This window comes from Perissodus microlepis, chromosome 15, assembly GCF_051167445.1.
Source record: "Perissodus microlepis isolate ML-2025 ecotype Zambia chromosome 15, ASM5116744v1, whole genome shotgun sequence".
NCBI lineage: Eukaryota > Metazoa > Chordata > Actinopteri > Cichliformes > Cichlidae > Perissodus > Perissodus microlepis.
In genome coordinates this window covers 6095119-6122239 of record NC_140475.1, presented here as the reverse complement: position 1 = coordinate 6122239, position 27121 = coordinate 6095119, and the positions used below count along the sequence as shown (strand labels likewise).

The window sequence follows — 27121 nt, the reverse complement described above, 5'->3', positions numbered from 1 at the left end:
AAAGCTCTGCTAGATGGGTTTATAGTTTAGCTCGATCTGATCTCATGATCTCAATTAAAACAAATTCTCAATGATTTTGACCTATGCCTAAATCTAAAGAAATAAGTGTTCCATGAATTCAACAATGAGTAGTGTACTGCAGCGTAAATCCAGAGTTCAACTCCAGACTAATACTGGTACCTAGTGGTAAAAAAATGTAAATACTACCAAGTAAGATTTCTAGCAATGACTATACGGATCTATAATATATGACTATCTATCTATATAATATAATCATTGATGAGAGTGGAAAGTGCTTTCATAAGGTGAACATTCATTTGATACTACTGGAAAATGAGTTTATTCTTCTGTCACTGCTCACTGTAGAGTATTCATACACAGAGGGTGAGAGACAGGAAAGCAGCAATATGTAATGGGGAGGACATGTTCATATTAGACACAGTCATCTTGGCTAGTACTTCAATGTCTAATTGTCAGTTTATGTAAAACAGTTCACTGGAATGAGAGAGTATTCCCACAGGAGAAATTGGAAACAGGTCTGCTACTGACCGGGCTATTTTCATTATATGCTTAATATACAAGCAAACAAGAATCAGGCTCTTTATTTTAACACAATAATGAAACATTTATTTTAACAAAACATCACACATTTGGATCACTGTAGTTGATGGCATCACCCCCTCTTCCCCACCCAAAAACACCGTACATGACATTTGTGTAAGGAAGACGCAAATGACATTGAAAACTCACCAGAGAAAAGCACAGTGAAACCCTCAGTGTATTAATAATGTGTCTATGCTACCTCATGATTGTCAGTGGAAACGTGTTATCAAATACAAACACATAATAACACAAAACACAAATGCAAAATGTGATATCCTGTCAGGAGAAGCACACTATGTGTACTTTGAGGATCATTTTCTCTTTTTCTCATTTCTTCTCTTGAGGTGTTTCGCTTTTGAGAGTCAACTTTTTTTCATAATATAAACAGTTTTCACAGATTTTAGTGCTCAGTCTAACATGGAACCAAGTAAACATTAACCTTATTCACACAGCTGTACAAATGCAGCACTCCCAGAATATATTCTGTTTTTAACTGCATACAAAACACAGGACACAACAGTATATGCTGCTTCCTTGAGAGATAATAATGTATGAAGGTTTCATTATAAACACGTTGCATTGGAAAATTTACACGAGTGGTTCCCAAACTGTTGGAAAGGCCCTCTATATGGATGTTCATTTTGAAAGATGTCTTCACTCAAATGAAAGAGCATGCTGCCAAAGCAGCAGGTGATGGTATAAACCTGACCTTATAGAAATGTTAGACAATATGGAGCCTAAAAAAACTAGCAGAAAGCACAGTCTGATATCAAAAAAGATGATAAGAGTGTACAACTTTGCCACTGCGAGACAAAATCTGGAAAAAAACTAAGAAACGTGACTTTTTGAAAATCTTCACCCTGGAAGAAGCTCCCATTTTCAGTGCCTTGGACGAAAGGTCAAAATGCATAGAAAAGGCTATGTTTATCAAAATACCTGTGTATGTATGGATAGTGTAGAGTGAAACAATAAAAGCTGAACATTTGTCAAAAAATAAAGGCTGTTCCATCAAAGCTTAGAAAGAGCAACTACTTACTGCTGACCAGTCCACAGCATTGGACTTCTAAGCACTTAACCGGACAGGCAACACTGAAAGACTTGAGTATAATAAGAAATGGATTGGATTGCTGTCTGACGAAGAGTTATAATCAATCTCCAATTAAAGATATGATGTATGGTTAGAGGCTAAAATCACAATGGTAGTTATTGAACCTTTTTCACAGAAATCATTTTTAATTAAGCCTTGCTCCTAAATAGAAGATGTTCATTATTGTCATTAGTAACATATCCATTTACCTTCTATGTCAAAATGGATGTTGTGAAAAAAGTCTAAAAGTTGATAGCTTAGCGTCAGTGTTTTAGTTGTGGCTTTGTAGGCATGATGGTATTGATCAAACCCTTTTTATGGTGTTTTTTCCTTTAAAATGAGTCAGCTGAATAGCTTAAAATGTTCAATCAACTCATGGAGTTAGCGTGAAATAGCTGGCTAGCAGCAGCTGCTAGTGAAGTTATTTTTTCAGACAAAAACCAAATTCAGCGAAAGTGTAGGAAAATAAATTGTTTAAACTGTGATATGTGAATCTACCACTGCAAGCGTTCCCTTCAAATTAACTATAAAAAACAGAAGGATTAATAAGGAATTGTTTAAAGAACAAAAGTGGGCTCTGATGCTAGCAAGGCTAACGATATTCAGGTTAATGTCAAAATTTACTGAGAAGAAAACCTGTAGCTCTGGCTCATTGACATGTCAGTCAAATAAAGTATGAAGTTGTATTCTTAGTGCACTGAAGACATAAAGTTGTATTTTTAATGAGAAATTTCAGGTATTTATTTAATAAAATGTAATCAGTCTATAACTTGGCTGGGAAGTAGGAGATAGAAAAAGTTTGGGAACCACAGATTTACAGATGACATTTAGATGAATAATTTTTTAATTCTACTTTTTAAAGTATTACACCATTAGTAAGGTGTCCTACTGAGCACCACAGTATCCTGATAACTGAACGAATACAGAAAAACAGACGTGGCTATAAAGTCACTACGCTCCAAAGGGAATGATAGTGGAGGCTGTTTTATCGCCCCATTTCCTCTTAACGCAGGATATAAATTTCACCAAGCTTGACAAAACCTGTGAAAGATGGCATAACTAATACTGAGTCTGTCCAGATGTAAAGTGGGAATGTCACTGTAAAGTCTAAACATAGCAGAGGAGTAGAGCTGGAAGGAGAAATCTAAACAAACATTAGTCAAACTCACTCAAGGTTTCCCCACTGGAGAACTTAAGCTACAAGGGAAGGAAGTGATGCAGCTTCAGCAAATACTCTAGGAGAAACACCTTCCAAATCATACTCAAATAAATCCAAATCAGGGGGGAAAACATGCAGAAATGTAGTTAAAATAAACGTGTACTTCACATGCACATGTTCTACACCGTATTGGCCATTATCAATCTTGCTTTGGCTTTTTGCTGTCCGCTGAGAGGTGAGGTAGAGAAACGAGGGAACAGCAGATCTGCTGTTAGCTGACTTACGCTTAAGATGGCGTATGGCATTTGCATCTGTGAGTGTTGCTTGGCTTTATGAGAGGTAGAGGATCTCTGAGCCTCACACGGGAAACTAAGCCCTGAGCCTGCTAATGCACTGGAGTGTGTATCTGTGGGTATTGTGTGTGTGTGTGTGTGTGTGTGTGTTGGGTTGTATCTGGGAGAAAGAATATGTCAAACAGTAAGTGCATCTGTACAAATATATATATATTGTGTTTACATGTGCTTTAAAAAATGTCCAGGGTGTCCTTTATGCTTCTCCATAGGCTGAGGCCTTGTCTTTTAACAAGTCCAAACACAAGTGACAGCTCCAGCTTCCTGTAAAGAGAGGAGAGAAGGAATGGTTGAAATCTTTTCCATATATAGACTTTGCCTGTAGCGGCTTTCAAACATATAATATAATAATATAGCACCACTGATGTACACTAAAAGCTGTCAGAGTGGCTTTCGGCTGCGGTACCTTCAGGAGGCTGGGTCATCGGTGGCTTCAGGCAGTACATGTGGTATCCTCTGTCACAGTCATCGCAGAACAGCAGCTGGTCCTGCATGAACACACAGTCACTGTCATTATTTTTATACAATACATTATAAAACAGGGGCTTGCTGGTTGCACATTGCATATAAAATTAAAATCTTAATTAATCTTTACAGACTTTCAAATTTTTTTGCGTACTTGGCTCCATATAATTCTATATCTACACACAGATAATTTAATATGTATTATTTCTCTGATAGGCTGCACACAAGCTGGTGAAAGGTCATTCCATAGCTTCACAGCCAATTCAAAGTGAGAGCCGACATTTCTGGAGACACAAAGGTTGGCACAAGGTTTTCCTCTGTGATACATACATCATTTTCCGAGGTGCCACAGAGGCTGCAGGACTTGCACTCGATGCACTGCCACTGGTATGTCCTGACGGCCTGCATCATGTTCTCAGTGAACTGCAGACATGTCGGATGACCTGTGTCGGGACGATGAGACAAACACAAAGGGAAGCAGGGGCAGGAGAAGTGGATTGCCGAAAAAAAGTTTACAAACTGTTTTGGAGTGATTTTAAAGCGGATCTGTTAAACTGATTTCTAGCTTTATATTCTTATTATCTTATTTTGTGACTCACCTAGCAGCTTTGCCCAGTTACAGTTACGTGTTTTGAATTAATTTTAACACTGGCCATCTGTCTGGTGACTGTGAAGGCCAGTGAGTTCATTTCAAACAAACTCCGATCACTGATTAGCAATTTGTGACAGCACATTATCCTTCTGGATCAGCAGATGGGTACACTGTGGTCTTAAAAGCATGAACATGTTTGGCAATAAGATGGCAACTGTACTAAGGGGACCAAAGTATCCCATTTGAATGTCCAAGCAGAATTCAACTCATCAGACCAGGCAGCGTTTCTTTCAATGGTTCCATTTTCCAATTTTGGTAAAGTCATGTAAATTGTACCCTAACTCTCCTGTTCTTAGCTGACAGAAGTAACACCTGGTGTGGTCTTCTGCTGTTGTAATCTGTCTGTTTCATGGTTTGATGCTTTGTGTGATGGCTAGGACAGCTGTGTGGGAAAATCCCAGTGGATCAGCACTTTCTGAAATACCCAACATGCACCATGTTTGGCACCAGCAAACATGGCGCATTCAAGATCACTTTAATCCCCTGTCTTCCTGAACTTTAGCTGGTTGTTTGTCTACGTTAATGGAGTGGCTGTAGCTCAGCAGGTAGAGCAAGTCATCCACTAATTGGAAGGTTTTTGGTTTGATTCCCGGCTGCTCCAGTCTGCATGATAAATTGGACAAAATAATGAACCCAGAGTTGCTCTCTGAAGCATCCAACGGAGTATGAATGTTAGATAGAAAAGCATGTTGTTGTTTCTGCTCTACTCAGGTAGAGTAGAAAATCGCTATATAAAAACCTTTATCATTTACATATTGGACCGGGTTGCTGACCAGGTGTACCTAATAAAGTGGCCAGTGTGTGTCCTTTTGCCGCTCTCCAGGTGGTTTTGCTTTTTATGTTTTAACTTTCATTTCATTTGCCTTTAAATTGTTTTTAGTTCATCCAAATGCATTACATTTTGTTTTAGCTGCTTGCTGTGTAGCACATTGACCAATGTCTGCTGTGTTTAAATGTGCTATATACATAAACTGACTTGGCTAACATTGTGAAATATTTCCTCTAATGTGATCTAGTTCACACACAAACAAAGGATTTGACTCTTCACCCAGATGGTTGCGTGTTTCTCTGTCTTTGTCTTCTATGACAGTGTTGACAGTGTATACAGCAAGTGATTATATGACATGAAAACAAAACACATGCAGTCATGTGTGCACAGTTAAACACAGCCGAGACATATTTTATCCTCTTCTGGTAAAACTACAACCATAACAACACAAAAAGAAATATGTAAAGTGGTCCTCTTGTTGCCTGCCTTAATAACATTGTTTTTTGTAGCCTGCCCACATCATCACAGTTATGAGAGGACAGTCATAAGTACACTGGTGTCAATGGGGTATCAATGAGCCATATGCAAGGGTGAACTGACATATATCTGGACTGGGAAAGAAGCCCAAAACACTGATCGCACTGATCCCTCTAAGCCTCATGGGTAAAATAACAAGGAATGTGACCTGTGTAGATATTTGAGTTACTGCCGTCCTCACAAATTACTCTAAGGAATTGCAGTTGAGAAGAAATCCGCTGAGACACCTTTAACAGACATCCTGTTGGCTTAAATGGATAATGGAGTGGTGACTGGCTCTTACCTCGCTGCTCACTGTCCTCTTTAGCTAGTGGAGTGACTTGAGAGTCCAAGTGCCTCCCTCCCCCATGTCACGTGTTTATTTTACCATGGAAAAGTCATGTTTTTAATTCCTTATTCCGTAGTCCACAGCGCAATCAACGTTTTTGGTCCAGATTTAAGTGGCATGTAGCAAAGATGTATAGTTTGTTATATTGATTATCTGATGTAAGCAAAGTCAAATGTAAGGACATTTTTATTTATTTATTTTTTTGTTTATGAAAAATGGAAAATGGCTCAACTGTTGAAAAATCCATGAGGATGGTAAAAAAATATATATATTAGTGTGTCCATGAGAAACAAATTCCCAAGCAGAAGCATATGTGAATATATATCCTACATCCTTTCCAAGACACTTTCCAGAAGTGTCTTCACTGTGGTTTTCTGCAGTCCATTATGTGCCTCATGAGTCTTTCATTGTTCCCTCAATTAAAACTTTAATGGCAGAAGGCTCAGCTAGTCAAGTTGTCCCATTATTAGCTGTCAGCAACTACATCACTGTCTGAGAACGAAATATCTTCCAGCTCTGCATCTTCAAAGCCATGAAACGTGGAGGCCTCGCTGTCTGACGCGCTGCCGAACAATTCTTCGAGAGTGCTCCGCTTCCTCCCATCCTTCTTCGCTCCTCCTCTTCCAGCTACCATGAAAACATCAGCATCAGAGCAACACAGACAAGGCCACACAGTCTCCCAGTTGTTCTAGCACACTCTACCGTAGTAAGACAACATCTCGCTTGCTGAAATGATTCAACCAAAGGTTTTTTGCTGAGATATCCAGCAGATGCCGTTTTCGGCTAGTGTGGGAAACAAAACGGGGGAAAAAAAGGGGGAAAAATGCAGCCACATGTGCCAAAGGATAATGCATGAAAACTGAGCAACAAAAGAGTGAAAGCATGTTGTCTAAAGGCAGAGGTCTTTACTGATGGACGAGGCTGACATGGAGAAGCATGCAGGATGGAAGCAAGCGGCGGATTCTGCAAATTTGTATGATTCTTTCCTGTGGTTGGCTCTCAGTTCTTATGATCTGAAAGGCTCATTGACAACCCCATTGAAGAGACACTTGAAAGCTTTTATTGCACACCAAAAGCATCTAAAGAAATCTACATTATCACCTGAAGGTACAGATATGTTTGAATTTTTGGGGAACTTGTTCTGAAATATAGAAGGACTACATTAAACTGGGTAACAACATGTACCTCCCCTCATCTCCCTCCTAAATATATGTGTGTAATTTATTCCTTTATATTTGATGCAAACTTTTAAACTGCATCACATCTGTGGCCGATAGAGAAACACAATTTAAATCCGTGTGGCAAAGATTAACATCGCAAGAAAGCGAGAGATACACATGAACAAGATCGTGGACAAAAAGGAAGTAAAGAGAAACAAAAATGAGATGTGTAGTAAGACTTAAAGTAAAGTATGAGTCTAGCAGACAACACATTTCTGAAAAATCTCCACTGTCATTCTTACCTGCAAAGAGAGATCAATGAAATGATTGATACAACTCACACACAGCTAGAGGGCAGTTAGCTTAGCTTAGCATAAAAATGTAGAACGGGCAGGAGCAGTGGGGTTACAGGCTCTTTCATGAGGTAACAACATCTTACCAGCACATCTAAAGTTCACGTTTTGTTTTGTTTTTGAAATCCGTTTAAAAACCAAAAAGGAGATTTTGTTACCTCTGAACCAAACGAGGCTAACTGTTCCTTTTAAATTGGACTAAGCTAACCTAAGTGTACTATGTTCTCATGAAAGTTTCTGTAACTTGCTGGAGTTTTTACGAGATGGAGGTGTTAGCCCGATGCCTAGCCCCAAACACAAAGGGTCATGTGCTGTTTTTGCCATGCCTTGCCAGGGTTAAACCCTCCCAACAATATAGCTTCAAGTGCTCGAGCCTACCCTCCATGGCAAGGTAACAGCACATGGGCAGCCTAAGCTTATGGAGAGGGGGGCAGGCTTAAGACCACCAGGTGGAGGACAGTAATGGCAAAGCTGGAACAGATGGGACTTTCAGGGGGTGAAGCAAGTGCTCATCACCCACCAGGGACACCATGTAATAGATACATAAAACCTAACCTTATGCATGGTCTCAAATCTCATACTTCAGTATTTACGTTTAACTAATAAAAAAAAATAGTTTCCACTTGAGAAATTTTATTGTCTTTCCACTTAAGTCAGTGGGAACAAAGTTGGAAAACAACTAGGAAAGCCAGTTAAACTCCAGTTACTGAGCTGTTTTTGTTACATACGTACAGAGTTTTCTTAGAGTTGTGTACATTCGTTAGAAACGTTATTAGCAGGCACACAAATCTGGCTGTGAGCACAGTAGCCATTCCCACAAGTTGCTGAAACCTTCAGGTTACAAAACACAAGCCAACTGGAAGAAAGTTGGCTTAAAGGAATGATGGTCGTAAAAGGAATAATGTGGGTTGTTTCAGGCAGAGGATGAACTAAGAGGTGGCATAAAGGCCCAGTGTATGATAACAATTTTCGTTCTGAAATACGAGTGACACAAAGCTACTTTAGTACAGACAATGAATAAAAATATACAACTGGAAATGAGCACAACTGGTCCCCATTAACTTAGTGTTAAGCTTAGATGGTGCAAACTGTATATGAACAGACACATGAGTTGTATCAATACTTTCATGTCACTCTTGGCAGAAAAGTGAATGGGCACATTCTTAGTACGCCTTCTTGCTGTCCTACTGAAATCACTCATATGGCATTCACTTTTTTCTGCTAAGTCTTCTGGAGGGATTATATAACTATTGCTCCACTTGTGGTATCAATTAGTGCTTAGGCAAATACAAAATCTCCGGTTTTCACATAAACCATCTATGACCAGTAAGTGAGGACTCACCAGAACGTCCGCAGTCAGAGCAGGACACCAGCTCCTCTGCTTGTCCTGTTTTCCTGTTGGAGTCCTGGTCTCCCAGGCAGAAGTCACAGTAGTCGTTGGGGATAACAGCACCATCAGGGCCCTTTTGAGCTGTTAGCAGGAGAAATAAGGGGAATGGTCCACGAGCTTCCATTCAGTCTGAGCTTTCTTAAGTAAGTGCAAGTTTTTGTGACCTGGAAATATCCCGTTAATCAGTATGATTAAATACCAGCCAGCAACTTACGTTTATGGTTCTCTGAACTCTGAGGAGAAGACGGAGCCATCTCTGGTTCCTTCTCCTCTTCTCCCTCCTCCTCTGCCAGGTGAGTGTGTGTGTAATGGTAGCTCAGGCCAGGCCGGTTCTTGTAGCGCTTTCCACACACTACAGATTTTTTTTTTAAATCACAGGAAAGTTAAAACCATACAAAACTGCACACTGTCAGGTGAAAACATCAGTGTATGACACGGGTCTAAGTTAGTTGCTGTGAACACCTAGAGAGTCAGTGGAAGACGGTAAGGCAGAACCTCTATCTGCGAAATAACTACAACTATTTGTTGCTAAGAAAATGTTTCCTAAGGTAAATAAATGGAACTATAGCAAAGTTAAAAGAAAGACAAAGACTTAAAAGAAAAATCATCTCATTTATTTATATTTCTATATATACATAGAGGTATTTTATAAGCAAGTTTATTGAAACTTTTAACGCTGACCTAGACTTGTTATGATATTTTCATGTTCATTTAGGATTTTTTACATGGGTACACTGGCCTTGTAGCCATTATAGACGTTTCTCATTACACAGCTCTCTGGTGCATTATTGATCCAGCTATTTCAGCCTTAACAACAATCAACCAATCAATTCTATTTTCAAATATATAGAAATAAATCAAACCAGTGCAAACACTTATCTAAGAATAGCACACAGCTATAGAGAAACCTATTAAGCATGCACCCCTTAGATGAGCTGGTGTTTAAGCATCAGTTGGCGCATGCTTTGCAACAAGCAAGCATTGAGGCATTAGGTTTACTGTTAGCATCATGCAGTGCTTGCACAGGGATGCCTAGACTACCTTAAAGCAATTAAAGCATTGCACATATTCAGAGCATTAGCATTCAGTCAGTCAAGGACGCCAAATGCTCACTAGCAAAAAGGCCATTCATAAAGACAGCTCAAGAAGCTCCTAGAAAGACAAGATGGAGACAGGTTGAGATACCTTCTTCAGCCTTTTTTGAGTTATACTTTTGTTTGTATCTATCTGGAACAGAGAAGACACAAAAGCAAACAATATCGGAAAGACAGAACAAGACACAAAAACGAGGATGAAATTCATCTCTCTGAGGCTCAGTCAGCATCTCTAGCCACAATTCCCGCGGCAATCCATTACTGAGGAATTCTGTCCAAGTACGAAAGTGGCATGCTGGTCAGGTCTGGATTAACAGCAAACTCTTTCTTCATGCTGCAGAGGACTGCTCTTAGCAACAGAGAGAGGGCTTTAAAAATGTATATATATTTATATATATATATATTGATACACGTGTTTTTTCTCTTAACAGCCAGATCTCAGGAGAACACAGTATCTCTGCTCTGAGAAAACACAGTGACTGTAATCGCACCGATCGCAGGATGGTACATGTACAAAGAATGAAGTTTTCTTTGCCCTTACTGTCACAGACATAAGGTTTATCCTGGTCCTCGATGTTAACGGGTTCTGCCCTTCTGCGGCTCGAGCCTCGGTTCTGAAAGGATACACAAGACACGTGTGATCATCCATTTATTTCCTCCAACATAAGTTTAAAAAAAAGCTTACTGTATCCTATAATGCTGGTAAAGTATTCTGCTTTCAGGTTGATGGTGGTGTTGAGTCTTAACCTATTTGGATTTTGTATTAATGTGACAGTTTAATTTTTTCTGTATTATTCTGTATTGCATTACAATTCAAAACACACACCGTCATATATAAATCCTGTTTTTGCTTTCGACACTCACTTTGCCTCTGTTTCTGTTCTTTCTCTTCGGAGTATCGAGTTCAAAGTCTTCATCGTCATGGAAGCCATCCCCATTTTCCTCTGCCTCAAGTACTCTCTGCAGAGTGCAAACGCAAACAGAAAGACAGGGGTTAGACAGAGGTAGCATTAGGTCTCAGGAAGCTGGAAATATATAGATGCAGACATATTTACAATTCTCCTGGTTAATGTTTGATTTACTTGTCAGGGGGTTTTCATTGTCATTTGTTGCAGGAAGACATCAAATCTACCTGGCCAATTTTCAGGGAAAGTTGGTGGAGAAACAAAACTTGAGATGCTGCTGTGATTTATTAAAAAAAAATCCATGTATTTACACTGGGTGCACCTCAGAGAAGAGTGGACTTCGGGCATTGGCCAAATAAGATGTCAAATGAGACGCATACATGAAGTTAAAGGGACCCCTACTGGTGACATATACTAATCTTCGTCAAAGGAGCTTGCAAAGAAAAGTGTCTGGACTTCTTTAAGTTACTTGAAGACGTTTCACCTCTCATCCGAGAAGCTTCTTCAGTTCTAAGGTCAAATGGTGGGGAGTCCCAGATTTAAACCTAGTGGGAGTATCCCCCCACAGAGGGACAAAAGGACCCCCTGATGATCCTCTAATCGCCTGAACCAAGGTGTGAAACTTGGCTCAGGCGTAAGACTTAAAGAAGTCCAGACGCTTTTCTTTGCAAGCTCCTTTGACTACGATGACCTGGATGACTGAGAACCTTCACAGACATATACTAATCTTCCTTATCTTATTTACCATACCTGTATTTCTAGCAATGTCTCGTCTTCCTTACTGAGGTTGTTTTTTTTCTCCAGCAGGTTGTCCCCCCTTAGTAGGGCCTCCAGGGCTGTGGCCTCCCCCGGTGCCCCCTCACGCTTTGGGGCCAGTTCTGCTTCTGATGAGAGAAGGTGAAGGAGGGAATGACAAAAAGGAAACAAAGACCACTTGAGGTGGCATGTGTATGTGTCTGTGTATAGCAAGGCAAGTGTGCATCAACCTGTGTGTTTTAATCCCACTTTTTCATCACAGCATTTCGTACTAAAGTGGCTAAAAGCTGTTTAACCTGTGGTCAGGCAGAAAGGAGCACTTGGGGTGTAAGGCTGCTATAAGTAAAGCTCTTATGTGAATGCATCCTTTCACACTGCACCTCGTGCTTCTCGACACTTACAAGTACAACTTTACAGTATAAATCTCCTGACAGAACCACAGTGATGCTCAAATCTATCTGTAAAAAATGTAAAAACATTTTTTTATTGCAGCATGCTAGATTAAGCTACTAAACTGAAAACATATATTCCACCATAAGAAGTCGCCTGTGAGCCATGCAGCTCATGTCGGCCTGTGCTCTCCAGGCTGCTGCTGGCATGATAAAATGATCATATGATGATGATATTAAAGAAAAATAGAGTGACGGCATTTAAAAGTAAACATATCTTCCTATAAATACAGAGGAAGAAGAAAGAAGCTCAGCTCTGTGGTTACTTACACGTGTATTTAGTTACATTTTGCCTAAATGCCTCAAAGTCATTCGTTAACAGGTCGTCTAGTCCATTTATTTTATTTATCGTTTTATTATGTGAGGTGCAGTTGTGGTAATTTAGCACAGATGGTAGGTGACAGAGTTTAATGATTATCATCGGGGTGGACGAGGTTTTATGAGGAAAGAGGGAGCTTTGGGAATAATGAGAAGCAGGCTTCCAGATCCAACATCAATAAAAGATAAGACAAGCGTGCTATGGGAAGGAAATTAGCCAAATACATATATTTTTAAAAAACACTCACTGCTTTTAAGCCTGTAATATTTCTCATATATCTCATTCTTCTTTATTTCTCCCCCTATCTAATCTCCTTCATCGTTCCTGCTTTTGCTCTGTTCATTTCCACAGAGACAAACTTGCTGCAGCAGCCCTGCCTCTTTGTCCTCTCCTTTTATCTCTAATACCAGGATGAGAGCCAAATGAAACTAAGGCTATGATAAGAAAAGCAGGGAGCGAGCACAGCTGCTGAGGATGTAAGACACTTATTGAATACAGAGCTTCTGTACCTCTGCGTCTTCCCTCCTCCTCTTCCTCCTCCTCTCATTTGTCTTTTTGTATGCTATGACTTTGTGCTTGCACTGCCTCTGTGTTTTCTTCATTCAACCACCGCTCTGCCTCCCCTCCCCAGCACATACACGTTGTCCTTTACTTTGGTCTCTTTTGACAACCTCCTTCCTGTACATGAAACCCACTTTCCTCCTCTAGATTGTCCTTCATTCATGTCTTTACCTTCTTTTTTGGGGATAAAGAACACATTGCCTCATTTAATACATGCATGCACAAGTTGCCTGGATTTAAATTCTTAGGTGTGCATCAATAATTTCACATGTAAAGTCCAGTTTACTCATCTTCAGCCTGTGAAAGCAGTTGCACAACACCTTTTTTCCCTCTGGAGGATCAAAATAGGTGACAGAAAGAGGTTTTTGGATGTTTGAAAGAAGTGGGCCCGATGAAAGATGCTGCTGAGTTGCTTTGTGAGATTTTGAGAGTGACTTCACAGTCAGGATATCTTGGCTTCTGCTGCTCCTACACAGATCTCATGTGTTTTGTTTTAACCTGCTATATACAAGACTAGTTGAGAGGACAGAAAAATGGTTCCTGAAACCCTAACATGAGCTGGGACGTGAAAAAGGAAAAGCGAAACTCTACAAGAACAAGGAATTCATATGTGGCATGGCTTCTGTGTATTCACAGAGACAAACCTCTCTGCTCAGGAAGCATTAAATAAACATAAAGCATTTTGCAAAAGCCCACGAGGGGAGAATTCACATTCTTCTGTTTTGTTATGATAGACATCTGGTCCAAACTACACAATAGGATATCTCAAAAACAAAAGTCAAGAATTCTGCACTTCTACTCTCGGCGTCCGAAAATTTTGCATGCCTCTTTAACTACAGTGTTACCTTCTCTAATTTCTTCTGTTTTTATGCAAGCTTGTTGGTTGATGAGCTGGTTAGCTGTAGCTTTTGTTTTTTTGTTTTTTTTCTTGTTGTTTTTTTCCTCATCAGAAGGACTCTCTGTCCTCATCTTGAAAGCAAAGCAAGTCATTCTTAGCGGAAAGCTCCAGAGTATTAGATTGCATCTGGAAGACAGCGAGAGGGGAAACAATAGAGTAGAAAAGCAGAAACAAAGACTTGCCTTCATTCCCCTCCTTCACAGGTTCCTGGGGGCATTCCTTTGCTAAAATCCCAACCCACCCGTTATAACACACATTCTGTATGCATGCATGGATGCACACACTCATAAGAGAGAACACACTTCCACCTCATAGGACTCACTTACATTGTTATGCCTCATGGACAAATGATTATAGAGGCCCAGTTAGGGTGCTTCTGTGGTGCAACGGGGAGCAAGAGTCGTGTGTGTGTGTGTGTGTGGGGGGGGTATTTGTGTGCCTATGCATACGTGCGCCTATAGCCACAGAACAGAAAGAGAGGCGGCATTGATTCGAGGGAGAAAATGAACCTGGAGACCTGGTAGGAGAGACGGGCTAACCCGAGCCAGATGGCCAGACAGCAAGCGTGCGCAATAGCTACATGCAGATACCCAGCAGCACAGAGGCCACAAATAAAACAGATGTATTTATGTGACGGCATGAATAAATAAAATAAAATCCATTAAAGTAGGCTCCGTTGCGTAACTGTGGGTCTTGACTTTCACTGCATGGCTGTGCTGTTTGTCTCACCTAGTCGAAGCTCACACAGGCGGAGCTGGGGATCCAGGGGAGGGTGGAGTCGCCTCTTCTTTCTCCAGCAACGAGCGGGGTAGGTATACATCTGTCCTGCTGCCTGGCCTGGAAACACACACACATACACACACACATATGTATCCATATATATGTACACACAGAGAGTCACACAGGCACACAGGAAGAATTTTAACAACCACTGGCAAGCATACCATTTTAACAAACCTTGCATTGAGCTCTGCAACACACAAACACAGTAATGCACACAGAGGCCTGGTCTTTCCTGACACTTAATATGTTGTAATATGATTTCAATAGTCCTCAGGCACTACCCCATATATTCAGAGGGGTCCAGCTCTTGTGATCAAATTCTAGAGACTATGTATCACTCGCAAGCTAAAATTGCAGCTTTAATTACATTTATCTAAGAAGTACCAAAAGATACATCAGTATGCTAATGTTGAGAAGATGCAGTTTTACTTTTTTCCAGTCAAATGCTGTTTGCTCTCAAACCCTAATCGTATTCCACCAATAGCCACGTAGGAGGGAGAGATGAAAAACAGGGGTTTTAAGTCTGCATGAGCGGTGAATAAAAATCAAGAGATGGAGGGGGAGGGTTAAACCTAGAATAAATGCATATAATGTGACTTAGGTCTGCCACAAAGTATAGGGTGTGGCCTGAAGGGCTTTGCATACAAGATGGAGAGCAGGCTATTTGTGTCCAGCTCCCAGTAAATAGCAGATTGTTCCCTTTGGCTTTACAGAAGAACCAGATGTGCATAATGCATTCTAACTGCTTAAGGATAAATCAGCAAACAGTAACTCGGGGAATATACAAAAGATGAGCTGGCAGACGTTTTTTACTGATGGAGGAAATCCATTAATTCATATTTATCAGTGTTTTCTGATATATGTTTATTAACTTTCCTGCAGCGAGTTGGGCAAGAAGATTGATACCACTCTCATGCCTGTGCAGTGAAGATGAAGCTCCAGCATGAGGCTGTTCGTCTTAGCTTAGCGTAAAAACTGGAAGGCAAAAGCTAATAGCTAGCCCAGCTCTAAATTCACCTACCAGAACTTGTAAAGCTCGCAAATTAACATGCTATATTTCACAGTCATTTCCTGGAGTCTGCACTGGTTTCCTGGCAGGCTCATTTCAATATTCCCTGAGGAGTGATTGTTTCTGGCCAAAAAATTAATCCAGCAGTAATTCAGACTTTTGACTTTTGTTAGCAGATATACTGTATCAGTGAGTGAGTTGTAGACTGACTGTTTGTATATTCTATTACATTTGAATGGAGGAGGGGAGCTGTTCCTTCTTTTCTTAAATCTGAGAAAGTAACTTTTTTCTGGCCAAAATCATAATTCAGATCCCAAAAGCAAACAAATAATGTGGTTCTTTTTAAAGTTTTTTTTTTTTAGTTTAAATTCTTTCAGCTCCAAAAAGAGTTACTGTAGCTTTATTGGCCAAAAAAAGATTTATTATAAACTTAGTGTGCCATATTACACAAAACATAAACTACACTCACAAGATTTGATGAAGTTCAGTTAGTTGATATATAATATCTCCTAGACACTGATGATACAGGATTTTTAAGACGAATACTGATGCTGATATTTAGTGATTTAAAAATCCAATAATCTGATATGTTGGTCGATATTTTTTTTGTCTTTCAGACACACAAAACAAGAACAGATTTCCCTAACATTTGTTAGGGAATTGTGACTCTGCCCAGTCTGCTGAGAGCCTGATAGGGATGTTGCAGAGCGCCCTCTGGACAAACTATGCAAAATAAAAGCTGTTTCTCCTGTCTGTTCACTTTTTGAAGTATTCATTTATCAGATGGTAAAAATGTCAGTACTGATAGATCAGACCAAGGCTAATATCAGCCGAAAATATTGGCTCATTGATAAATTGGTTGGGCTCTAATATCTGCCAACATGTAGCTATAGAGGTATGACCATAGCCCAGGTACTTTATTCAAGATTTTTTTTTTTAGTTGATTTATTTTAGTAAGAGGAAGACATGCACCAAATGGCCTGGGGCGGTTTCATATCTGGGCTGCTGCGTTAGCCTCATGGCATATGGGTTATTTGTTTAACCCAGTGAGTTAAATGGTGCACCTATTCAAGAATGATTTTTATTTTTTTTTATGAACACATTCATGAATAGAGCCTGATCAGGTCTTTACATATGATATTTAGTGAGTAAAAAAACCCACACTAGTGGCAGTACAGATTAGAAGTTTACATTTTTACTACTGTTTGCATTCAGTGCTGCAGCCAGTAGCTGTAGCCTTATGTTGAATTTTTAAACGAGAGTGACATCAATCATCTCCCTGAAGCAAAAAATGCAGATATCTCCAAATGCAGACTTAATGAATGAATAACGTTTGCTACATTTTTCAACCTTTGCGGTGTTTCTCACCTGGCTGACGTTGGTGCTTTTCCATCCAGATGTAACAGTTGTTCTGTGCCACACCGGTTTGTGAGTCCAAGAAGGGCATGCGCACGCTGCGCTCTGCACAGAGTCGGGCATTGTAGTTCCTACAGTGTTCGATGGCCTCCTTGTAGAACTGGTCGCCAAGCCTGTCCACAGAGAAACACGAAGAACATGTTAGGAAAACAGGCACACACAGCTTTGATTCCAGTGTAATCCATCAAGTTTGTTAGCATTAACTTCTACATCAACTGCCCCATTCATTCAACATCTGAATTAAATGCATTATATGTGGCTACTGAGTCACTCACAACAACTGTTTATATCTTATTAACTAAATGCTAACATTTGTGGATTGTTAACGCCACTAGTATAAATTGGATATCAGCTGGGTGTTAGTATAATACAAAAACTTGTTCTGGCTTTACAGCAAAAAGGCAGCTGAACTGAAAGTGATTGGCATTAGAACAGTGAGGACAAATATAACAGGAAATGATTAGGAACCATTAGAAGAGATGAAATGTTTCATGCTGTCAAATTTGTAGATGACTAAGTGTGCCACAATGAAGTCCACACAACAGATGTGCTATAAACAGATGTGCATCGACTGATAAGAGGATACAAATCAGGATGTGAACCATCAATAACCTACACAGTCCCAGTCTCACAGCAGGATTTCTGCAGCTAAGATCATTAGAGTCAGAGAGAACAAACCAAGATTTATTTGCTTCCCTTAATGATTAAGTCTTTCTTAAATGAGACACATATAAAAGAGACTTTTCTGTTTAGCATGAAATCCCTGATCATTTAATCCAATGCAGCATAATTAGTGTCAAGGAGGTTGTTTTCCATAATGCCACAAGGACTTTCTGTTGCTAGGCTGGAACATATTGAAAGCAGCAGAACAGCGTCAGTTTTTCTGTTTATTTACATACAAGTCTATCTGGCTGCCTATCACCCGTCTCTCTGACTGGCCAAGCTAAGACGGGCGGTCTGTGGATACTGCGCACAGATATGTAAAGAATGCCAAGCTGGACAAAGACCAGCTCTCTGGTCACACTGAATCTCACAAAGATGTGCAGTGTTTGGAGATGGAGGGTGCAGAGGGTGAAGGAAGGAGGGATGGATAGTGGGAAGGGAGAAGGGTAAGAAGTGGAGTGACTAGCAGTGGAGCGTGAACCAGGTAGTGCATGCATAAGATGAAGGAAAAGAGGGGGTGAGTGTCACATAAGAAGTAAGAAGGGGGTGCCTACTTTGTAAGAGCAAAGAGGACATAAATAGGAATAGGAAGAGAGAAAACTGAACAATCGGACATGTGTAGAACAAATGGCAGCTGCATGTTTTTCATATTTGTTAAATGTGAACCTCAACTTTGGCTATACTGGTGCATCTGGACAAGGATGTTTTCCTTGTTTTACTCCCCACATGTTGCATCTGCAGGGAGAACAAAGGCTCGTCTAAACCCAGAACCCTCTTTACTGGGTTTGACCACACGTCACAGTGTAGAAGGAATCATGCAAATCTGTACCTTTAATTGCTTGGTGACCTTTTTGGCTCTCAAAATTTGGTCCAACAATTAGCTTTAGAGGGTATAGTTTTGTAGAATGTAAATGCAGTAACAGAAATGGCTTTTTATGGGAGGCAAAAAGTCCTAGTGGAAAACATATCACATGTCTGGAAACATACAAAGGACTGTTGTGTCCTATATCTGGATGCACAGCACTGCCTGACACACACACTTCGGGTAAATCATCACATTTAACTCTAGTTATTCGTGTTATTAAGGAATGATAATTGCAGAAATGCCACTGAAATCCCATCAAAGCTCACTGTCTTGTCTGTGAATTGTAAAATGGCCTGTATTTGTATAACGCTTTACTAGTCCCTAAGGACCCCAAAGCGCTTTACACATCCAGTCATCCACCCATTCACACACACATTCACACACTGGTGATGGCAGCTACATTGTAGCCACAGCCACCCTGGGGCGCACTGACAGAGAATGAATTGTTATCAAAAGTATATTTAATCTAATCCACAGTGCTACAAAAATGACTTTGGATTAATGTCAGAGAGAAGCAACTCCTTTCAGAAACAGGCAGCCAGCAGAGACTCCAAGATTGCTACCAGGCAATAAACAGTCCAACAAGTGATCCCCATAAGTCCACAATTATAAGTCAATCTGCTTTGTGTTATAGATTTCTTTAACAAATCTACTGGTGACTGTGGACTGGAATTCATTTATATCAGGAATAATTCTCTTCATGTTGACTAAGGTTTTTGTGCAGAGACCTCCAGAAATGAGGGATGCAGCTGGTGCTTTTTGTGACACGTGTTTTTACAGTATGAGACCAGCAGTCACAGTGATCCACTCAAATCCAAATCTCCAGAAGAGACTTCCTGTCACATAACTCATGTTCCCAGAGGTAAAGTGTTATCTCTGCTGTCACTATCAGTTGGCTAGATTGAATTGTGTGTGTGTGTGTGTGTGTGTGTGTGTGTGTGTGTGTGTGTGTGTGTGTGTGTGTGTGTGTGTGTGTGTGTGTGTGTACCTACGGGTATTTCTCCTCATCCTTCCTCCCTCATTTTTTTCCCTCCCCCGTGTCATCCCATATTGCCTGTACGTTTCTGTCCCGTTTCCGACAACAAAGCGTCTGCATAACCTCCCCGGGCGGCTTCATAAACTCTTACGTAAGTGAGTGTTCGTGCACAGCTCGTTTGCCTGCTGTGCATTTGTCTGTGTGTTGTATTCATTACGTGAGAGTAAATAGTGTATGAGGATGCCTCCAAGACTTCTGTCTGCGGCTTGCGTGTCCTGAGACATTCTTACCCAAACTTGATTTGACTATCCTCAATTGCTCTGTGCTCCAACCGTGAGTTAACTGTATGGCTGAGTGCAGTGATGGAGCTTATGTAAGGCGAGTTTTGCATGTCAGGGAACGCATTCCTCTTGGACACCAGCTTCCTGGATACTGATGGAATCTGCAGTTGTTAAGTGTGTTTTTGTGTCTGTGTGCACCACTACGACTGTTTCAGCTCATTCCATGCTGGCACAAAAGAGCTGTGTATACAACAGTCAGTATAGGTTTCACTGGTCTTGGATCACTATTTCATTCTATACCTATAGGCACAGGTAGGTCTATCGGTAAAAGCTTACAGAGGTAAAGAACATTTCAATCCCATCCTTTGTTCTGTGTTTGGACATCAGGGGCTATTGCCCTCACAGGTACCCATTAATGATGTATCACAGTTAAAGGGAGACATCATTGAACAGTTGAGGGGCTAATTTCATTTGCATTCAGCTCAAGGCGAGCAAACAGGGTCTCACACGCACACATGCTAGAGAAGGAAGTCCAAAAAGGGCTAATGAACGTTATGAATATTTAATGTGGTACTCAGTCCTTAGCCAAGGGGAGTGGAGGCTCCATTAATCAGCCTTTGTGTTTGGATATCTGCTGTCATTTCTCTTCATCAGTCTTACTCGTATCTGTCACTTTCTCTTCCTCCTCGGTGAATTGAATATTTAGCCACTGAAAGAACTCATCAACAGCAAAATAAATCACTGTCATCCGTCTCTTCACATTTGTGTTAATCTCTCAAGACTCTCTGTTTTCTTGCTGTTTTGATCCCATCTCAGTTTGCTATAATGTGCTACTGTATCTCACAGCCGATTATTTGCTTTGTTTTTAATAGTCTTTGCATTTTTAACACAAAAAGAAAAAAAATTGGCCCCCAAAATTTAGACCTGTGTTCTCAAATGTGAACATTTAACACTTTTGTTCCCATGTGTGATAAACTGCCTTTACTTATTATCCAAACCTGTTGACTTGAAAAAATAAATTCTATTCTATTTTATTTATATGGTGCCAATTCACAACAATAATCACCTCAAGGTGCTTTTTATTGTAAGGTAAAGACCCTACAATATTAGAAAGAACCCTCAACAATCACACGACCACCTATGAGGAAGCACTTGGTGACAGCGAGAAGGAAAAACTCCCTTTTAACAGGAAGAAACTCATGGCGGAACCAGGCTCAGGGATGGGCAACCATCTCCCGCAACCACTTGGTGGGGAGGGGAAAGAGAAGACAGCAGAGAGACAGGACAAAAGACACACTATGAGAAACAGAGCAAGAGTTTAATAATAACTAATGATTAAATGCAGTAGTGGTAGATAAACACACAGAGAGTGAAAACAGATAAGCGAAGAAGACGTGCTCAGTGCATCATGGGAAGCCCCCAACAGCCTAGGCCTATGCCCCTGCAGCATAACTACGGGATGGTTCAGGGTCATCTGAGTCAACTTTAAGCTTAATTGTTAAGTTACATTAATTTAACAAGGGTGAGTTATACTGGCTTGTAAAAGTTAAAAGCACTTTAGTGCTTAGTTTAACAATTTTTTGCAATAAATAAACTCACAAAACGACATTATGAATGGTCACATAAAATAAGAAAAGTGTCATGTGCCATAGACTGACAGTCTGTCCAGGGTGTACCCCACCTCTTGCCCTATGACAGCTGGGATAGGCTCCCTTCCCACAATTCTGTTTTGGACAGGCGGAAGAAAATGGATGGTAAAATTAATGGGCTGATTTTCTTCTGAACACAAATATGAGATATTATTACATCTGCTAACATGCAAAAATGCTTTTTGTAGGTGAACTCCAGCAAGCACCAACTAATATAGTTCCAATTCTTAACCACAAAATGAGACCCTAATTACAGCATATTAAACTGTCTGAGCCTGCTTTTGGACGGAGCGTTTGTGTGTCTGGGGGCAGGCGGTTTGTTTGCAGGTGTGAATGCATAGCAGATTAAACTGTTGCTCTTTCACTACAGTTATTTGGAATTTTGAGATGTAGGCAGCTCTTTATCACACTAGTTTATAAAACTGGGCGGATATCAGTCATCAAGGCCATCAAAGCCAGGTTTTTGGTACACATTATATGGACAAAAGTATTGGGCTACACCTTTTAATCTTTGATTTCTGGCATTTTCTGTCCCGTTGCCACAGGTATAAAATCCCACACCTATCCACAAACATTACTGAAAGAATAAAGAGTTTACTGAATCTGAGTGTGGTGCTGTAGTAGCATGTAACATTGCAAAGTGGAAGTGTTAAGGAACACAGCTACTCAACCACAGCATGAAGTGGCAGACCATGTAAAGCAGGGGTCGGCAACCCTGGGCACGCCTGCCACAGCTGGCACGCGAAGGGTTAACTGATGGCACGAGCTGGACTGGCCATCGGGCATTTGCCCGGTATGTAAGATGTAACGGTAATGGTATAAACAATGAAAGGTGGTGGATTGGCCAGATGCTGGCCGGTGTGTAAAAATAACTCAGTTGTTTGGTGGTGGCTATGGCGCAGCTCCCACAGAGGCCAGCAGGTGGATGAGGGGAAAGGGGAGGCAGGAGGAGGAGAGACCCAAGGCGGCCACCGGTCCGAGTGTCAGGTGAACTGAACTTCAGGTAAGAAGTTATGACCTGCAGTCTATCTGGGTCAGATATAATCCAAGTTTAGGTGTAGTTTATTTTCGTTGTGCTGACTTTACAGTCAGTTACTATAACTCGTACTGTGTATTAGCTAGCATGACGGAGTTTCTATACAGCTGGGTGGGTGCTATGATGTTACTGATAGTGAACTTTATTTTATTCACAAGGTTAGTTAGTAGAGTTGCCAACCGTCCTGTAAAAAACGGAATCTTCACGTATTTAGAGAAAATATTACCCGTTTTGTATTGAGCTGAAAAGGAACACAGTTTGTCCCGGACTTCAGCTAGAACGGAAAAAGACACAAAGCTGGAGTTATTCTGTGTCTTTTCAGCAGCACGTTTAAGCTTGATCAGCTGTTGTTAGAATTGATTTAATATTAATTTCTACTATCAGTAGATGTTTGTTGGAGCCACAGCCGTAAAGCTTCTGGTCATGATATCGGTTTGGATATGTGGTGAGAGGGAAACATGAAGATGAAACCAGCAGATGTCCTTACTGAATCATCAGAGCTGATAGAGAAACAGGTTTACCTTTTAGGTGACATGAATGAGTTGAAGGGAAGTTATGAACTGTTTCTGAGAGACAAATAACACCAGGATCCTTTTCTAAGCAGCTGACAGCTGGTAACTGTGCAGGGGCGGGTCTAGAAAAGGCTCCAGGTAGGGCATTAACAGGGAAAGGGGGGCACAAAGAAATACTTTTCTTTCTTATTCTCATTTAAAGTGTCTGGCTTTTATTAAATAATTATCTGAATCTTACAACCAAAGTTTTTATCTGACGTAAAATGTATAGAAATCATACATATACTGACAATACTGGAATCCACAGCTGTGCGTGTTCATGGAGCTTGCATTTTCACCTGCTGGACATCACTACCTGACAAGTTTAGCTGTCTTTAGAAAATTGCAGAGGCCTTATTGACAGTATTTGGCTCTACATATCTGTGTGAGCAGATTTTCTCTCACACGAAGAGTGTCCTCAGGTAGCTGTCTGAATGCTGGACACTCGGGGACCTGTGCCTCTGAGTGGGAGAGGATAGATCACATTAACATGTGTGTCTCTGTATTAACAGAGCAACGCTGTATGGGCAACGCTTTCACAATACAGTAATTAGGATGATCTCTGTAACATTACACAGATGCATCTTTCTAATAGACTGTGCTGGACAGTACAACATATACACAGCATCTTGAAGGAAAGTTAATAGCATTAGGGAATGCTGGAGGTTAACCGCATATTGAGCAAAAGATGGTCAGAGGAGATCTAATCCAGTATAGGAGTAAGTAGGAGCCCTAGGGGGATGTGTGAAGCGGGGCAACAGCATGTGGGTACTGATCGGCTTCTTTGTGTGGCACTTTGTAGGTCGAGCAGTGTGAAGCATAGAGAAGGGAGACGGAGGAGGAGGGGCCAAGGAGGCAGAATGGGAGGGAAGGGGGGTGGCGGGGTACAGGGTGGGGATTCGATATGTCCTGGGGCACACGTGTTCCCTTTCAAACCCTGTCACACTCATTTTTCTCCCAAACACACAAATGACCGTATACACGAGCGCATTCATGCACACACACACACACACTTGCCTGTACGCAAACAGACACACAAAGGGAGTAAAAGGGAAAGGTGCAAAGTGCAGTCTGAGGTGGAGGGAAGAAGGAGAGAGGCAGGGCAAACAGCTGAAGAGGAAAGGGTGTTGCAGAAGGGGGGAAACCCTGAATTAGATGCTCTTGCTGTTGTTTTGCTGAGGGACGGGTGGAGGACCAGAGACACCAGAAGTCAGGAGAGGTGAAGGAGTGGAAGGTGTAGACATGGCTTGACCCATACGTCATTTCAACTCAGCATGAGCATTACTGGAGGAAATGTGGAGGATAAAATGTTTGGATGGATAAGCATGGATACCACATGCTTATCTCTCAGCTCTCCAAAGTCTCACATATACCCATAGAGAGAGAAAAATGTTTCCATGTGCAGAACATGAAAAAAAAGAAAAAGCATTGATCACTGCTTGGAGGTTTCCATTTTTAAAAAAAATGTTCCTGTCCATTTAATTGTCTGTGCCTGGAAACCATTCTATTCCCATTCCCTGAGCTCGGATAGACAAAGGCCAGGGTTCAACCCAGCGCTCAGAGTGTAGTATAAATGTATGCAGCAGGACTAAATGCAGCCAGACAGACACCCCTCCACCCACCTCCATCACTCACTCATGCTCCCTCTCACAAGAACTGGGGGAGGGGCGCACGTCTAAGCAAACATGCAAAAAAAAAACAAAACCCCACAATAAAAACCCACGACCCCAAACACACTGACAACCCTACATCTCTCTTACATTTCCTCTAATCTCAGTTCAAGTTCTCTCAATCCTTGTGCAAACACAACCAATCCACATCCCACCTGAGCTCTTTGGTTTTTATTTACAAATCCAACTCTAATGAAAGAAGGTAACAGGCGCGATATGCACATCTCTGCATATGAATCGCAGCGCTTATTTGAATACTTCTCATGTTGGCTTCTCATTATCCCACCCGGCCTCCCAGGATTCAATTACCAAAAGTCTTTTTGAAAATGAGAATTTGAGTCAGTCGAGGAAAATATGCATTGCTAAACATGAGCGAGCGAGTCCACAAAGCCAGACATATTTACTGCCATGTTCCTTATGGTTATAATTCATCTGTTAGAGCTGGGCACTGACAAGAGAGCAGGCTAGATTATTACCACGTCCTCACTGAGCGCATTATTAACGTGCCACATCCTGAGTACGACTCAGAAGTAAGGCCTTTTGTTTCAAACACAGTAGACTCTGTCTAAAACGTAGACCGCAACTTTACTTCCCAAGGTTGTAACTCACATGTTACTTGATATTGGGTCTTACATTCCAACACATTACACTTCACATACACTTTTCATTACAGTTGCCTCACATATTTTGCTCTGAGCTTATACTAGTATGTCTGTTGTGGTAGGTGGGGTCCTGTGTCTATATGCATATCGCTTTCCCTTTTTTGCAGATATTAGATTGGTGGGGGGTGTCTATCTGAGAAAGCCCTGCTGCATGCAAAGGGCAGATGGGACTCCCTCCCTCCCTCTGCCCCAGCATCAGCCTGTCTTTTTTTTTTTTTTTTTTTTACGTGTACCTCCGTTAACAGATGGACCCAGCGAAACACTGAAATACTGGGACGCTCTCTAATCTGCTGCTCTACATGCACACAAAAGCAAACACATATACCTTCATTCCCTACAGCCTAATCTGTTTCGGTACAACACAGAAGCATTAAGTCCCCCCCCCCCCCCTCCCCCTCCTCCACACAGTAACCATGTATGACATGTTTCTGGTTGTCAACAACAACAAAAACAACAACAATAAAGAGCTCTACAAAATAAGAGCATCATTTCAGAATCTATTTTAAGGGACCCGCAGCAGCATTCCGTTCAAATTATTAAAACACTTGCCTCTTGCACAAGAAACTGTCAAACACTGCGCATTCCACATGACCAGTGGTAAACATCTGCCGTCAGCCAGCAGGGGGGGGGGGGACGGACATGCATTCTGTGATATAATGAAAGTTGGTTTTATCCCGTAAATCTTTACTCTACTTAGGATCACATCCCATTAACCTTTTTTTTAAACCCATGCTCATATACATATTTTTCTACAAATGCATTTTCAAACCGCCAAGATCGGCTTTAAGCAGTTTATTCCTCCACGCACACAAATTAAAGTTAATGTAATAACCTGCTGTGCGTGAGCTTGTCAGGCTCAGACAAGCACGAGTCGCGCAGTGGGAGCTTTGTGTCAGTACTTGCATTATATTAACTACACAAATATCCCCGACAAGGAGCGCAGGCAAACTTCTGACAGACGGATTTTTTAAAATTCTATTTATTTTTAAAAGTAGAATGTCCGCAACTTTATGCATAAATGAAACTGAATGTAGTCATTTGCGCGCGGACTGGTGATGTTTTCCGTTCGCACACCGTGCATAAGTGCATGCTTTTATATTCGTATTGCACAATACAGCAACTAGGCAAGGTACCTGAAGATACGGAGACTGCCCAAGTATATACTAAAGGTATTAAATGTTAGACTTATTTAAAAGCGCGTGCAATCCCCATACAGTCATAATAGCTCGTTACATTCATCTTACACGATGCAGTAATTTCGTTAAAATAATAATAACAAAAAAGAAATGTACTTACGATTTCAAAGGATTATGAATGACAGTCGCCATCTTCCTGTAGGACTATAACGTAATATTCCAAATCTCGGTGTAGTTTGGGACCCTTATAAAAAAAAGAAAAAAGAAGAAAAAAACAGCCAATGCGGTCCTGTGCGCTGTGCTCCCTGCCAATACAACACCAGCATCAGGACTTTAGGCGTGGCTTCAGATAAATCTGTCAAAATGAATGCCCCAGACCCCAGATTGTAATAACACCATGAAATTAACTTGATTTAGCCTTATCAGTGAAAACCACAACATGAATGCTATGTAGCATGGGATACTATTACAGTCTCACTTCTAATGTTTTTTGTTTGTTTTGTTTTTTGTTTTGTTTTTTTGCGGGGGGGGGGGGGGTTGAAGTTTTTTGAGGTTTTAACGGCTGGAAAATAAATCCAACGACATATCA

The 27121-nt window shown here is 40.9% G+C and overlaps 1 protein-coding gene across 5 annotated transcripts; it reads right to left on the bottom strand.

Annotated features, from left to right (window-relative positions):
• Positions 1 to 600: 600 nt before the first annotated feature.
• dpf3 (double PHD fingers 3) lies at positions 601 to 26842 on the bottom strand. 5 transcript variants are annotated; one of them, XM_084952409.1, is made up of 12 exons: positions 26693 to 26838; positions 16996 to 17156; positions 14565 to 14672; positions 11603 to 11736; positions 10812 to 10907; positions 10489 to 10561; positions 10039 to 10080; positions 9068 to 9205; positions 8806 to 8934; positions 3995 to 4107; positions 3606 to 3687; positions 601 to 3463 (listed from the first exon to the last, which is right to left on the bottom strand). In XM_084952409.1, the coding sequence occupies exons 1-12, from the start codon at positions 26722 to 26724 to the stop codon at positions 3396 to 3398; spliced, it is 1176 nt and encodes a 391-aa protein (XP_084808535.1). In that variant the 5' UTR covers positions 26725 to 26838; the 3' UTR covers positions 601 to 3395. The 5 variants fall into 5 exon arrangements, 4 of the variants coding, with proteins under 4 accessions (XP_084808535.1, XP_084808536.1, XP_084808537.1 ...); XM_084952410.1 differs by lacking the exon at positions 10039 to 10080 and having other exon boundaries at positions 26693 to 26837; XR_014802670.1 differs by lacking the exons at positions 601 to 3463; positions 3606 to 3687 and adding an exon at positions 5906 to 6577 and having other exon boundaries at positions 4012 to 4107; positions 26693 to 26842.
• Between the last annotated feature and the right edge of the window lie 279 nt (positions 26843 to 27121).